The sequence below is a fragment of the Aedes aegypti genome, chromosome 2 (genome assembly GCF_002204515.2).
Source record: "Aedes aegypti strain LVP_AGWG chromosome 2, AaegL5.0 Primary Assembly, whole genome shotgun sequence".
Taxonomy (NCBI): Eukaryota; Metazoa; Arthropoda; class Insecta; order Diptera; family Culicidae; genus Aedes; species Aedes aegypti.
In genome coordinates, this window is record NC_035108.1 from 285,940,037 (window position 1) to 285,957,201 (window position 17,165).

A 17,165-nucleotide genomic window follows, 5' to 3' on the forward strand; every position below is an offset into this window, starting at 1 on the left:
GCATTGTATGTTATTATTCATCACATAATATATGCCCGCATATCGCCTCCACTTTTGTACGTAGATGGCCTTTTCGCGACATCTTATAAGTGAAATTTTGCACATATAAAGCCTCCAGGTGATTTTGTTATACGCACATTTTGGTTGTCTGGGTTGGCCACTGGATGGGTTGTTCCGAATACCGGTTCACTGGCGGCCATTATATTGGCGAATCTGAAACCTGGCTTGCGACATATCAATGTTCATGAATTTGCGAATCAAGTCTAAAGGTGGTTTAATATATTTGAATGACTCCACATGTCGGATTGTTCCAAACTCCAGGTTCCCTGAGGGAAATGGCCTCTAAACTGTCGGTTCTGAAACCTAGCTGACAACATCGAACTTCATACATTCCCAAATCAAGGCTAAATACCTGATAACATGCCAGGTTGTTTTGAATACCCTGTTTCCCGAAGGAAGTGGCCATTATATTGGCGGTTCTAAGACCTATCTTGCGACATATCAAACTTGATGAAGTCAAAAAGAAGTCAAAGTCAAGTCAAAAGAAGAATAGTTCAAGAGGTTTTGGATGACCTGGCCACATACTGGGTTATTCCGGATAACTAGTTCTTCGGTGCAAGTGGTATATATGTTTATGGTTCTAAAACTTAATTTGCGATGTGCAAAATATAATGATTTTGCAAATCAAGTCCAAAGAAATGTCAAATCGTTTGAAGATTTGTGTCGTGAATTTTGAGTTAAATAGTTACTCCGCAGAATAACCATGAATTCGCAGACGAGTTTCTGTCAAGCCTGCAGCTAGAAGATTCGATATAGGAATTTATTACATCTTATAAACTCTCTAACTTATTTATCAACTCTTTCTTTCACTAACTCATACATTTTCTCACTATCACACATACAGAAAGTTTTTCTTTCCATCCCAAACTATAATATCGTATTTCTTCACTTCCCCACACGTGGCTCCGTTTGGCACATGTCACTTGAGCCTTCATTAGATGCCTTAACATAGTTTTAAGGATATACGTCCTCTACATTGGGTACAATCTATACGTAAGAACGGTCATCTACAGTATGCCTAGCACATAATTTGTCATTATTATCAGTGGGACTGTTATGCGTAGAAATTCACCAAAAACCCCGTATTTCTAGGCATAAGAGTCCCACTTTGAATTTCGTAGCTAAATTTACTTTATTCCCATAAAACAAACTCTTGACTCTAATGAACACGCTATTCTTTATAGTTTTGTAATGATTTTAATTTAATTTATCACACACCTGGTCAATACGAGGCCTACATGTGTTAAAATCTTTAAACGCGTTTTTCTCGATTACATATTTTGGAACATGGGACAATTATGCGTATAACGGCAGTAAGTGTACAAAATTTTATAATTCACCATTGCATATAACAATAAATCCAAACATACTTTTTAACTCTCAATCAATGAATCAAATTATCTAATCTATCGACAGGGGTTCCCACTACAATGGGCTGTTGCGGCGAGCACAGGCTCTCGCATCCAATTCACAAAGATGAAATCTGAAAGTTGAAAGCCCCAAGGAACATCTGAATATATTCATTAGAGTGTTTTCATACAAATATTGTGAATTTATCAAAATTAACCAGAATCTAAAATGGCATGTGATGATTTAATAAAATCAAATTCAAAACAACGAACTGGCTTGAACGAACCGATTCATCAATCTTCAGCACCAGCTACTTACCTACAGTATTGGACAAAACATTCGCAACTTTTTCGATTTTCTATAGGGGAACATGGTCCAATTCGGACCTAGTAACAGTTTATTGGCCATATCTTTTCAGTATGATGTACGATATGAAAAGTATGATGTTAACGTAAACGCCTGATTCAGCGCGCACACTTTTCTCTCAGAGAGTTTTGGTATATCTCCTACCGGGACATGACTAGACATGTTTGAACAAAATGCTCCAGAAGGTCCGAATTGGACCAAACCTGTTCCAATTCGGACCCGCCATGTTCTAATTCGGACCACCCTAAGTTTTATCGTTTTTACTATGGTAGTTATATAATATAACTCCGATTTGTTTGGTATTAAAGCTTATTGAACTTCTTCTGTAAGCTCAAGCATAAAATATAAACCCAATTTGTGAAAAAAAAAACTGATTTAATTCGAGTCAGATTTAGCTCAAGTTAAATGTGAATTTTTCAAAAAATAAAATAAACGAGGGTGAAATTCAAAACTGGTTCAAATCTAAGTACAGTTTACTCTCCCTAACTTGATTTCAAACGGACCAGATATCGGGATAAAGAAAACAAACATTTTTTTTATATTGGAGCTTTTTGTTATTTTGACAAAATGCATTCAAAAAAGTCTTGAATATAGTAAAATTTTAACACATTTAAACTTTGCATGAAAATATAGGGCTAAAAAGGTGAACTATAAAGGTTCTCAGCAATCGTAAACGTCTTTTTGTGTCGTATTGTCAAACTATTTTGGGAAGCCGTATTCAAAATAGGCTGGAGATGCTTTTCAAGTAGCTGGATTATTGATTCCTTTATTTTTTGGTGGTCTACCGTATTTCTTAGATTTTTTCGAGGACTTTTTCTTGACCGCACTAGAAACAAAGACATCATCGATCAATATTACAACTTTTGTGATTTTCTATCAAGCCGAGAAGACTTTCACGGGGTGGAGCTCTTGGAATAGACTGAGTGCTCGTTGGAAACCAAGAGGTCCCTTTTGGACCATATCAAAAGGTCCGGATTGGACCAACACACATTTTGTGATTTTCAAACTAGTTGAACACAAACAGTGCATAGATATATCAAAGCCATATGATCAGATGAAAATTTAGGCTTGGAGGATTTGATTATAAAATAACACAGAAACATTGGAGATTTATTGTCAATTACAGAAGCTTGGGAAAAATGCTAACCGACAGCACACCAGAGCACCTCAAAACAACAAACTATTATAAAAGTCAAACGAATTAACTGAAAGGTGTCTAATTTATTGTGTTAGATCCAAGCCAGACGGTGGGTAGAACAACGGTAATCACGATCTCTACAGTTACGCTAGTATTGAGAAATGCTTGATGGTCCGAATTAGAACAGGGTCCGAATTGGACCAGGTTCCCCTACAAAATGACCAACTTTGGTAAGCTAGATCTTAATTATTTATGGACCGATTCGAATGAAATTTTCACAAAACATCAGATATAACTTGAATTTTAAAATATGTTTTTGAAAAATGTTTCCAATCATGAGATTATAACTAACAGTTTAACTAAACTGCCCATAACTGCATAACAGTCACATTCGACATTTTTGACAATTTCGAGTTAATACCGGGGATAGTCATCAAATGATATATACTTTCGATCAACTTACTAAATTCTGTGAGATTGTTCTAGAAAATTCGAAAAACATACCAAGTTGTTTTGTCACATTGGTATTTGTAACCGCATAACAGTCACATTGAGATTATACATGAGCCTCCTAATGTAGTAACAATGAAATTTTTATCAGAATTATTTTTTGACTATTCACCCAATATGCGATATGAGTTGTACAAAATTTCAGCCTCAAATAAGCACTTTTGAGTTCTTGGTAATTTTTAGAAATTTTAGTTTCTTCCCATACTGCCATGAAATGCACACTTTGTATTCCATTTACTCAATGCCTACTTTTGTCGAATGTTACAAATGTGCAGTTATGGGCAGTAAAGTGTAATTTTCGACGAAAAATTCAAAACTTTTTATCTCAAAATCTGATAGCCTTATACAAAAACAGTCTTCAGAAAACTTGTTCATCTCGTTAAAATCTACAACTTTGCTCAATATACCATGAAGCTATTTCTTCAATACGTTTAGTTATGTAATTTAAAAAAATCGTCAAAAAATGCACTTTAGTCAAACCGTTACTGTGATTGAAAACATCACTCAAAAATATATGTTAAAATTCAAGTTATGTTTGATGTTTTGCCAAATTTTCATTCAAATCGGTCCATAAATGACTGAGATATAGTTTACCAAAGTTGGTCCATACCAAATGATGGAAAATCGAAAAAGTTGCAAATATTTTGTCCAATACTGTATATATCGCACTATGGGAAACTGGCCTTCATTTAATGCTCTGTTTTCGGTTGAACAAGTTTACCGATCTCACGGAGGCCATACCTCCCACAGCGGGTGATAGGTTACAGTCTGCAAACAAAATACGACACACCTAATGCAAACATTTGAGCAACGGAGTAAGCAGCCTTGTGTCTCAAACTAAGTGTTTCTGTTGCACACTTGACCAACAAAACAAAGCGTTCGAACAGGGAACTGATCCAGCTGATTAATGGCTTAAGGTGAAGATGAATCGAAGCCAAACCTCAAATTTTCAAGAGCACGTATCTGGAGAACCAAACATCCGTTGAAGCTGAAAACTTAATCGATTGGTAACTCGCTGGTGGTGACCAATCGATTAAGTTTTCAGTTCAAACGGGTGTTCGGTTCTCCAGATCCGTGCTTTTGAAAATTTGAGGTTTGGCTTCGATTCATCTTCACCTTAAATCACCACCAAATAGATCCCACGTCTTATGAAGAAACAATCACATAACAGTTACTGACATTTCCGAAGTTGAGTAAGGTATTTGCTTCTTTTTTTTTCTACAGTGGGTACCTTTATAATTCGATAAGCGGGATAATTGTGAAAATTTTTAATTGTACGGTATTGTGCGCATCGCGGACCGCATCATCCAATTGCTTCAGCGTCCATCGGAAGCTTATCCATATCGGCTAGACAGCAGCTGTGCCCGTCAAAAAAAGAGTATTTCCAATGCAGCCAGTCGACGGCGGCGATGTGATGGCCAGTCAATGACCAATGAGATGGAAAGTGATTGAAAAGTGAAATGGACAATCCAGTGTGCAAAGGAAAGTGATTGTTTTTGTTTGGGACGATGCGAGTGCGGAAAATATTGCTACTAGAAAAGTCGGACAAAGGGTTGATAAGCTGGACGGATTCATTTTAATTTTCATTTCAAAAGGTTTTCACAATTACAAAAAACTACACGATAGTTGAGTCTTTGTAATATGTTGGGATCGCCTTGGTCATATTTCTCTATTTAGACATCTTCTAGGCTGACCATAACGTATAATCATAAATTTAGTATCCTTCCATCCTGGTAAATTTTTATTGTAAGAATTGACAAGATGCTTTAAATTAGTATTAAAATAATGAGTCTGAACGACTCAGTTGAGGTCTGCATTATGATATTCACAAGCTTTGAGCTCCGTGCCAATCCCTTTTTTACACTTCGTCAGCTACTATTAGATTTGATTTATCTGCAGTCAGCAGTCTATTGCATAACACCCTCCAGTCCGGCGACACTGCACTAGTACAGCTTTCCTAACTCCCTTCGAACCCATGAGCAACATAACAAGCAATCTGTCGGGTTGCGTTGCCTATGTACCCACAGCTTTGGATACCTTATGCAGTCGGTACTTCATGGCTCCAGACGTGCACGTGCATTATTTTCCATGCTGCATTCAGAGAAGACCACAACAAATGGGGGTAAAAACTCGACTCGAATGAATGAATAATTTATCCATCTTTTATCCCATGTGACTGACTCATGCCAAGTGCTTTTCTGTAAGTGTATTCCTTATGAAGAGTTTTTTTCTGCCACCACTAAGAGTGAACAATTACTAAAACACAATTAAATGTTTGAGACTTTATGTAGTCTGGAAGAGCGTTACACAAAGCACTTATGATGTTTTTTTGTTCATTTCCAAACTATTGAAAAAAATAAAAAAGTCTCTATCTGAATGTGTAGAAGGTCACAATTATTGCAAATTCATAAAACATTTGTGCGCTTCCATAGCATAGCAACACATTTTCACTTTGATTACTAATAGATGTGTTCATTATAATTAATTGTCAGTTTTCCTTAGAACAATGTGGAGAATATGTTTTTAATAGAGTTTTAATTGAATGTGGAATAGAGTGTCTCAAAAATACACTTCTGCATATAACTAGGGGGATCAACCTCCAAATGGTTACTTAGAATGCTACCAACAAACGTTTGTATAAAAGGAATTCAATTCTCAGGATGCCCCGACGAGAATTTTATGAAAAACAAATCAGATTTTCGTGGCCACAGTCATCTATCAATACGTATACGGTATGCGATGGTAAATATTTGGCTTAGATTAATACATAACAAAAACAAAAGTTTGATATGACAAAGATTTTGTCAGTTTCATTGTGATCATTGCTTATTTTAAATATAAATGCAATAAGGGTTGCATTTTAAACTAAACGCGAGCCAAAAGTGAACTGAACGCGTTCTAATTTTGCTCGAGAACCTAGTAGACATTGAACTCTCGTGCAAGATTCTGCACCTGCTCATGAACCCGTTCATTTTAAAAATCCCAATGAAGGTGAAAACCCGAAAAAACTACATCAGAACATATTGAATTCACATCATTACAAATATACGGAACCTTAAATGTTTCATAACATCTTTGCAGGACTTCCGCATTGAAATATGTTGTGTATATGTCATGAAGACAGTTTTCATTTCACGTTCAATTTTCAGCTCGCACGGGTTCAAATTTTTGAACTGCTCAATGTTCAAGCCTAGGTTGATCCCTCGTTCAAAAATTTGAACTGGAACACAAACTGAACTGCAACACTGGCAATAACACTAAATAAATATCCGTCTTCATAGACTACTATATTAAGCATCAGTTATTTGTGCATCATTGTACAGTCATATCCATGTTCTTACTAATTTCAGACTAATGTTGGACCAATCCTCCTCTCCGTCAACCCGTATCATGACGTTGGTAATCCGCTAACGCTCTCATCAACCCGTTCTGTCCCGTTAGCACCTCAACTGCGAAAAATAGTACAAGAAGCCGTTCGGCAGCAAGCGGAAACAGGCTACCCTCAAGCAATCATTCTATCAGGTTTGTTAAAGTTTTATTCAAATACATAAAATGACAAAAGCTTGCTAATTGTAATCGCACTTTGAATTACCTAAAGGTACATCCGGTTCCGGCAAAACGCACTGCTCGATGTTGCTCCTCCGGCAGCTTTTCGCAGTAGCCGGAGGGGGTCCCGAAACTGACGCATTCAAACATCTAGCCGCCGCTTTCACCGTGCTCCGATCGCTTGGGTCGGCAAAAACCTCTACCAACTCGGAATCCAGTCGAATTGTAAGTTAGATTTGTGATTCGTAAGTTTCCTCTCGCCTAATGGAGCGCCACTCTTCTCCAGGGTCAATTCATCGAAGTACAAGTAACGGACGGAGCACTCTACCGAACGAAGATTCACTGCTACTTCCTGGATCAAACCCGTGTCATAAGGCCATTACCGAACGAGAAAAATTACCACATCTTCTACCAAATGTTAGCTGGACTGAACGCAGAAGAGTGTGCTCGACTGAATCTCGAAGGTTACTCACCGGCCAATCTGAGGTACCTGCAGAACGGCGACATACGACAAGACGAACATGAAGATGCAGCGCGGTTTCAAGCGTGGAAAGCGTGTTTGGGCATTCTCGGTATACCCTTTCTGGATGTTGTACGGGTGCTGGCAGCAGTCCTTCTGCTGGGAAACGTGCTGTTTGTGGATGGTCAGGTAAGCTACGCTTGACTATTGTATCATTGGATAGTTTGAATGAAAAACGATCAATTTTATTACATTAAGCATTTACTCCAACGATTGGTCCACCGAATTTACTACACACTCAATCACGATTTGCTTGTTCGGTAATTTTTTATACTGGGTACGAATTGTAAATCATAAAAAATACCGAACTTTCAGCTTTTTAATTGAAAACTTCTGAGGTTCAGTAATAAATTTTACTTTTTACTGAACTACGGTAGCTGTCAGACCCAATTTTGCAACATTACCGAACAGGCCGAAAAGTCAGTAAAAACAATTACCGACTATTCAGTAGTTGATGTTTTTTACTGACTTGTCGTCAAAATCAAAACAAAACAAACTGATGCGCATGCGGGAAAGTGTCAAATGAGAATCTCCTGCTGTAAAATCGTCCGGCGCCGGGAGTCACGGCTTTGGCAACCAAGCTTTTCCTGCACCTATTTTGCGCTTTCTCGTGGTAAGTAATCGAAATTTAGTGAGAAACTCAACCATTTTAAGCAACCAAAAAGGCTCAGGACTGCTTACGTTGGTAAATTCGGATGGTTTCCATACAAGAGGTGAAGTCATCTGCATCATTGAGTTTGCCTCTTGTATGCAAACCATCCAAATAATGATTTTGTCACACATTTTTCGATTACTTCCACTGAGATATGAGCATACCGTAGATGTTTATTCGTACGAAAAATGCATGTCGATTAGACTGGCCCTTAAACAAAAAAGTTGTAAAACTCAACGGGGCACCTCCTAGATATGAGCCTTAGGGTAAGAAAAACACTCTCTGAAAATTTCAACTCAATTGGTTGCTTCACCAGCTGGCGCATTCGATTTGAAGTTTGTATGGGATATTCGTCTCAAATATATTGAAAATTGATCCTATGTCACTGTTTCGTTCCGTATACTAATTATTCGCGTTCAAATAAGCCCAGAATGACAAATACACTAGTTGATACCCTAATGAACATAATTGCAGAAGGTTGTATCTGGTTTTAATCTCATTTTCATTACTCTTTCAGTTGTTGAAAGTTAGGCTTAGATCAGCACTCCCGTACACTGCCCATAACTGCAAAACAGTCACATTCGACATTTTTGACGATTTAGAGTTAATACCGTGGAACATCATCAAATCATCAATACTTTCGACTAACTTAATAAAATCTGTGAGATTGTTCTAGAAAATTCGGAAAAAATACCAAGTTGTTTTGTCACATTGCTTAATATAACCGCATAACAGTCACATTGAGATTATACATGGGCCTCGTAATGTTGTGACAAAGAAATTTCTATCAGAATTATTTTCTGACTATTCACCCAATATGTGAGATGAGCTGTACAAAATTGTAACTTCATATAAGCATTGTTGAATTCTTGGTATTTTTTTGAAATTTTGGGGCCTTCCCATACTGACGAGAAATTCATACTTGGTACTCCATTTACTCAGTGCCTACTTTTGTCGAATGTTACAAATATGCAGTTATGGGCAGTACAGTCTTATATGCATGCGACATGTGCCTCAGCTCGCTCAGCGTCATAGGTGGCTATGATGCGCTTAGTGGCTACCTCCAAGCTATGTTGAAGAAATACAAGCAGTATTGCATGATATACTTCAGATGGTTAAAACACCAACTTTATTAATTTTGATCATGATACAATCTTCTACAATATTCTTCGCTATTACATCAAGTAGTGTTTTTGTCATTCTGGGTCCAATTGAACGCGATCATCATTTTTCCTGAACCAAACAGTAGATGATGTGCTGTTGCTCATATGTTTGAGCTGAAAATCCCATATTAACTTCAATTCAATTGCGCCAGCTCATGGAACGATCAAATGAGCTGAATTTTTCAGGAAGGCTTCGTCTAATCCCAAGAAATAATCCTGGAGGGTGCCCCGTGGAATCATACAACTTTATTTTTCTCCCATACTGAGCTGGGCCAGTCTAATGTCGATGTCCATGTTCATGTCGATTGGGTGTTAATTTGTATTGATTTCTGAAAAAAACAGTATCCGGAAAAGCAAATCGGAGCATGGGAAACTGGAAAGCCAGTAAAAACGCTTTACAATTTTACTGACTAAGTCAGTAATTTCCATCAATCAAAACATATTTTGATTTACTGGGTTTTTTCGGTAATCGTAAAAATTACCGAAAAAACCGTAGTTCCAAACCCCAGTAAAATTTTACTGGGGTCGGTAATCTGAATTGGCTGTGTACATTATTGGTATGAATAAAAATAACCTTTGGATGATGTAGTAAGTACCTACTTCTTTCGAACATGAGCTTTTACTACATGGGTAGGTGTACCAGTTATGGACCTAATGGTTCCCTATTTCGCCATACGTGATAATTTTATTATTTTCAAATATTTAATCATTCTGTGCGTTTCACTAGTTTCATATCAAATGAATCTTGATGTTAAAACATTCAAAAATATTCAAAATGTGAAAGTTTTCGAGAAAACTCATATGGCCAAATAAGAAACCACTATAGCCATAACTGGTGCACTTTCCTTACATGTAGTATACAACTGTGTTCAATTTCCCATCACCGGTGTTTAACGGACTTTAGCTAAAAATCGTGATCTTATATGAAAATATTAGAATCACCATGAAATTTCTAGTCTAGGATGTTTGAGATCCCAGTAGGATTGGGGTTTTTGTAAAAATAGGAAGAATTTTGGAGCTTCCTAAATTCCTGCTGAATTTGAAAATGTTCAGTGGTATTACCCGTGTTCCGCTCGCAGTCCGGTAATACTGATATAGTCTTTCTACATTTTTGTTGAGCTACATCGAAAATATAAAAAAAAAAAAACAAAATTTTTCAGCTTTATTTTTGCTGAGCATGCGGCCAATGAACGCATTTAACTGCAAAATTCGAGGAAAATCACATTATAGTTTTCTAATTTTATATCATTTCATTATAGTTTTCATATTTCATATATGCCGAATTTTTCCTTACAATCTTCAAGCTCGTTTAGCTCCTCCTTAGAGTTGATGGATTCTGTTAAAATGTTTACAGTATTTTATTGTAGCCTGATAAATATGGGTTACACTAGTGCACACAGACTACGATATTCTGTAGCTATTAAGTTTTGCTATAGAAGAAAATTATCAAACTTTCTTGGAGGTACGACTAACGATGTTTAAGGTTATGGCTTTCAGTCTTAAATAAAACTCAAAAACGGATTTTTGCTTACATCCGACGTTTCGGGCACATGTATTGTGCCTTTTTCAAGGATTAGCTGTGTTCCGTTTTATCGTTTGCCCACAGCAAACGATAAAACGGAACACAGCCAATCCTTGAAAAAGGCACAATACATGTGTCCGAAACGTCGGATGTAAGCAAAAATCCGTTTTTGAGTTTTATTTAAGACTGAAAGCCATAACCTCAAACATGAAAATTATCAAAGACAGAAGAAAATTTCTAGTGTAATTGTGTTCCATTAATCTACATAATTACGAAGACAATACCCCTAGGAAGAACAGCACATTTTCAAAAGAAGGAAGTATATAGTATGAAAGTAGAAAAACAAATTCCATCAATTTATTTTGTATGTATAAGGAATGTTAAACTATACAAAACAGCCTTTTTAAAATACTATAAGAAAGAACAGCCAGTTCTAAAAGAAGGAAGAATAACTATGGAAACAAAAAAAAAACAATAGTTTGGGTTTATCATAAAACATAGTATAACATATGTAAGAGTAGCGTATCTTAAACGGTTATGCTACTTTTCCCCAAATGTCGGTTCCCCAAATGTCGTTTCACCGAATAGCTTAGTTCCCGAAAAGTTTTTAGCTCTTATAATTGTCATAACTTTTTGTGTTTCAAGTGGTAAACGAACCGGTTATCTGATATGCACCCTTCTTCACTTGATTGGTAGTTATTTCGAGTTTCACCATCATCGGCATTTTTGGCAAGATGTATTTAGTCGAGGATGACGTTATAATCTGTATTATCTTATTCTTTTAATTGCTTATCATTTATTCTAGTTTAGCACCCAGTCCTTAAAGATTATTCTTGTACCTGTTTGAACTGCATCAATTTAGATTTTATCAAAGATGGTTGAAAGGAAGAAGATGAACGACTTGTTTTGCCATATATTTTACCGGCTACACGCTATTTAAATAACACTACTGCCATCTGTTGACTGAAAAGCGTATGAATATTATTTTCGGCTTTCATTCAAATCATCGTGCAATCAAAAAAACGACAAAAAAAGAGGAAAAAATCAAAACAAACACGCTTAAAAAAGTCCCATAGAATTGAGAACGACTTTCACAAAATCAGGCTCTTATGAAACAACATAAAATTTGTTTTTACAAAAATTTAAAAAAAAAATTGCCCCTGTGCTGATTTCTTCTTCTTTTTATTACATTTTATGGCATTCAGAGCTGATTGACAATATCAAACAATGCCGTGTTAGCTGTGTAACTTTTTTTTGAGCGTGAATGTCATAAACGAATACTTAGTCATCTGGTGGACACCAGAAGAAAGTTGCGTATTAGATTGCTTTTGACTCACTAGAGCGGTGTTTTTCATGTCGCCTTAAAAAGACGGGAGTCGGTTATCTCTTTCCTTCGAACCATCTTTGATTTTATTCGCTTGAGATCCATAATAATGATTATGACAAAATTATATTTTGACTATATTGACGTCTGTGTCCGACATTCGAAGCCTCTGGGAATTCAAATCATTTCAGTAGGTACATTTTTTAACAAAAAAAAAACTAAATAACCAAATTTACTTCCTTTACTCTTTAAAAACGTATAAAAAAGATTCTGGGGGAATGTCCTATTCTGGGGAATGGATTTCTGGGAAATGTCCCATTCTGGGGAATGGTTTCCTGGGGAACGTCATTCTGGGGAATGTCGTTCTGGGGTTCGGCTTTCTGGGAAATGTCCTACAACCGCTAGCACTCGGGGAATTCAATCATGTAGAACAGCTTTTATACAGCATTTTCCTTTTAAGATTGTGGTTGGGTCTGGCCATGAATCACGTAGTCATTTATTTTGGATTTTCAAGACCACCTCATTCCCCTGCGTGATCTTTTGTCCATACAAACGTTTTGAACTTTGTATGGGCCGTGGTCTTTGGCCAAAACCTCCTCACCCCCATATATTACCAAATGGTTTTTGGGCGGTCCCTTAGATGGTTTGCATGTGACAAATAGAACCAAATTTATTCTATCCCACTCTTTTAAAGTGATTTTGAACGATTCTGGGGAACGTCATATTCTGGGGAATGGATTTCTGGGGAATGTCTCATTCTGAGGAAAGGGGTTCTGGGGAACATCAATCTAGGGAATGGCGTTCTGGGGAATGTCATTCTGGGAAATGTCCTACAATCTTTTATTTCTAGACGTTTATAAATTTTAGATTTGGATATATTTTTTGAATGTTCATTTCCTTAGCTTTGACGATGAAACAGTATTGTTGGCTTCTTTTCTCAATATATTATTACATTATAATGTTTAATTAGCCCCAGATACCTTCATGGCATTGGCATGCTGTAAAGAGCCCTTTAAGTGTTTTATCTGAAAATCTTTCTCAAGATGGCACAGAACCTCTTCATCCTTTCAAAAACGTTATAATTCAACTATTAAATCTAAAGGCTTCACCGGAAAACGAGTCCATGTATTAAACGAAATAAGATATCCTTATCCAAAAACAAACTGTAACACAAATCAAACCTTGCCCTTTTTAAGAATTATGCGTTTGTTTTACTGCATATATATGTACAGTGGTGCATGCAAAACAGCCCAATTATTATAGCCAAAGATTTTCAACTCATACAAAAATCAATAACTAATTACCGAGGTCTCCGATTTGAGAACGGTCTTCTGCAATGTTTTAACTGCCGAATGTATCTAACAGTATCAGTGTAGCACATGTGCTAACATTATAAACCTCTGACTCCTTGTGCAGTCTCAGTTTTCATCCAAATAAGCTCAAATTTTGGGTGGACACTCAGAATTTGGTCTATAATGGTATGAAGCAAAAACAATTTTTCGAATTTCTCTAGTATGCATATTCTCAGAGATGAAGGGGGTGTACATTTTGCCCCGTGTTATCATTATGCCCCTAATCCCCCTAAATGCTACTTTTATTCGTATCAACTCGTTGTTTGTACATTCGAAAGATTTAGGTAGTAAAGTAACATAATATAAGGCGGCGCCCACAAATATTTTCGAAAATTTCCATGCAAAAAGCGTTAGGAGGAGAGGGGGGTTGGTCAAAAATGATGCTGTCTAAGCATGTTCCACTCGAGTTCCTCATACAACATTTACTACAAAGAATGTAATAAACTCAACATTACCATCCTCTTTTTCATACCACCCATTAGGCCTGAGGATCGTCTCGGGCCTAGTGATCGGAAGGTCAGTGGATCGAGACTCACTCCTCTCACCCGATCAATGGGGAGAGTTGAAGTGCTTCTTTCGATATTTGCTATGATGACGAACATTTATGGGTAATTTACGTCTGATATCAAATGATAGTTAACTTCTTTACGTCTGAGCAAATATGGCACTTTTTTCTTCGTTGCATCTTTGCGACTATTGCACCATTTCATCATCATCATCGCTTCATCGTTCTTCATCTTTGTTGCAGGGTCTCGAGGTGGAAGTAAGTGGTGAAACGGAATTAAATGCGGTAGCCAACTTGCTGGGCGTCCCTCCTGCTCAGCTGTTCCGTGGACTCACCATCCGAACGCACAATGCACGCGGTCAGCTGATAAAGTCGGTCTGTGACGCCAACATGTCCAATATGACGAGAGACTCTCTCGCCAAGGCGCTCTATTGCCGAACGGTGGCCACTATCGTGCGGAGAGCCAACAGTTTGAAACGGTGAGCAATCAATCGGCAGCGGCTACCGATGACTTATCATTATTAACTTTTTTTTCTGATTACAATTTTAGCTTGGGCTCAACGTTGGGAACGCTAAGCTCCGACAGTAATGAATCCGTACACAACCAGGCAGAAGTGGCCAGTCAACATGCATCCACAATCGGCGGGAACGCCGGTTCGAAGTCGATGGCTGCTCTCAATAATGCGGTGCGGCATGCAACCGATGGATTTATAGGTATGTTAGATATTAGTCATATAAATGTACAGATTTTCAACTATTTTCCTTTTAAATATGTTTAGCAAAAAAATCCATTATTATGTTTAAATTTTATATGGTTTAGTTCACATTATAATCAAAAATCTGTATAAAGTCAACAGTCAGTCGCGTTGATGTTTTTTTCAAACATGCAAGCACGTTTATTGTTCACATCGTCATCGAAGGGCTGGGACAAAAACGTATGCATTATGTTATATAGCTATAACTAAGCTAGAGAAGAAAAAATAAAAATAAACGACAATTTCTTCTTTGCCGATCCTGCACAGCAAAGCACTGGTATAAAAGCACAAACGTTATCGTTACTTTCGTTTTGGGCGTTACGTTTAGCAATGCTGCAAACCTTGCAGATATGTCCACGCTAAAAAAATTCTTCTGATCACTTGTTACTTTTGATTGAGTATCATCGGTATCCTTCCCGTTGAAGAACATCAATGATGCCTTTGCTGAAAATTATTTAACATCATGTTAATGATTTCTGACGACGTGATATACTTTTTTAAAATGTGATTTCTTCTTTTATATAAAAAAAATGTATTTTGTAGCATACCAGCATAAGGATATATGTTTATAAATTTCGAAACGCAATGTATCGTACTTTCAGGCCTGGAGGTTTTAAAAATGGTTGAAAATTAAACCATAATTGAAAAGAAGGCAATTTTTTGTTTTTCTTCAAAACTATGTGTTTTTTAAGGTTTTACGAAATATTTATATGCTAAGTTGGACCAAATTCTCTTCTTCAATTATTTTATTGGCTGCTGTTGGACAAACTACTGGTGATTATTCTTTGATCGGGACATGAACATATTTTTCCCTCTATTCTAAAATATATTCTTTCGTGTGAACATTGAAGAAAATATTGAATTTTGTGCCAATTTGGAGCAAGACACATCTGATCGCTTTATCTTACGATTCTTCGTATATTGGGCTATGTTAGCCAATATCAAATGCAAATATGCAATTTATATACGCGTAATGCTTTTTCCAAAATACATTACCAATAAATAAATATAAACTTACGAATGAAAAAATTTGTGAGGAAAAATCTAGAGAAAAGGATAATTTTAGCGTAACATGGATATTCACATAAAGTTTCGTCGTCGAGGATTAAAATGGGTCAAAAATGCACATCAGAGTTGATTCAATGGCTTTAGTTGGATGATTTTGACTGTCATAATTTGCACATAGAATTATCTTAGCGACTTTCAGTCTAACCCTTGAGAAAGATTTTTAATACAATCAAAAGAAGAAATATTTTAGTTTTAATTGCGGTTGAGCCTGAAAGCCGCTAAGATAATCCCCTGTTGATTCAGTGCCATAGCATTTAGTTTTTAGGGCTCGGTACGGAGATAATTTGGGGGGCCGCACAAAAATAGATGTGCTCCGCCTAAATGTAAGACGCCAGCATAATATCTGCTTTTCAAGTAATCAATGACAATGTAGGTTTTGTTTCGCAGTATGATGAAAGTAGTCAATATTAAAGTTTTATTTCTACATTTTTGAGAGAACTAGTTGCCAGTAAATTTGCATGGCTATGGTCCTCGGGCCCTCAAATTTTGGGGGACCCAGAAAATTCCGACAAACATAGTTATAGTTAAACTTTTACCACAGACAAACAAACGTAACAGCTAGAACGATTATCAATTTCAAGCATAGTCACGTGCATATTTACGCCCAATGCTAAAAATACTTGATTTGGCCAACCGCGAACTAGGTAGCGATAGTGAGCAAACGTCAAAATCGAACAAAAGTGATGCGAGCGCCACGAGTGGCCCGTCGGCCAACTACCAAGTATTAGAATTGGGCGCTGTTCTGTTGTGCGATGATAATAATCAGAGTGTTACGTCTGTTTGTCTGTGCTTTTACGAATAATTAGATTCAATGCAGTAGTAAATACTTTTTGGAAACGCATCATATGATTAGAAAAATTCAATTTCTTTCAATAAACCTGGAATAATGGATGAAATGTATGCAAATAAACTCAAATAAAATTGATAAAACAGAATATTAGAACATTCAGAATGTAATTTTGTGACTTTACAAAAAAAAAACAAAAAATATTAAGAAAGATTCACTGACGATTTGCATAAACAAGTAGAGCGCCATCCCTTTGCTAAGTTCCTAACGAATCTCTGACGTGACTTTTTCAACTATAACGGAAGCTTCCTTATCGAAGTTTAAGACTAGGTTCGAATGCACTTTATAAATCCGCAGATCAAGTAATAAAACTTAATGATTTAAATATTTGTTTTGAATATGATTACCAATCACACTGCAGGGCTGGTAGTGATTAAGTACCTTGAATATAGGAACTTTAGAGAACTCTAGCTTAAAAAAAAAAAGAAGAGACAAGAACCAAAATGAGACCGAAAGTAGACCAAACAGAAAAACAAAATGTAGCCTA

At 36.7% G+C, this 17,165-nt stretch overlaps 1 protein-coding gene across 1 annotated transcript in view; it reads left to right on the forward strand.

The window, feature by feature from the left end:
- Positions 1-17,165, forward strand: part of LOC5576295 (unconventional myosin-IXb) — a 162,103-nt gene that overhangs the window by 138,736 nt on the left and 6,202 nt on the right. The window contains 5 exon segments of the mRNA XM_021845262.1: positions 6,775-6,946; positions 7,023-7,195; positions 7,257-7,619; positions 14,252-14,487; positions 14,559-14,722. Of these exon segments, the coding sequence (XP_021700954.1) occupies positions 6,775-6,946; positions 7,023-7,195; positions 7,257-7,619; positions 14,252-14,487; positions 14,559-14,722 (1,108 nt within the window).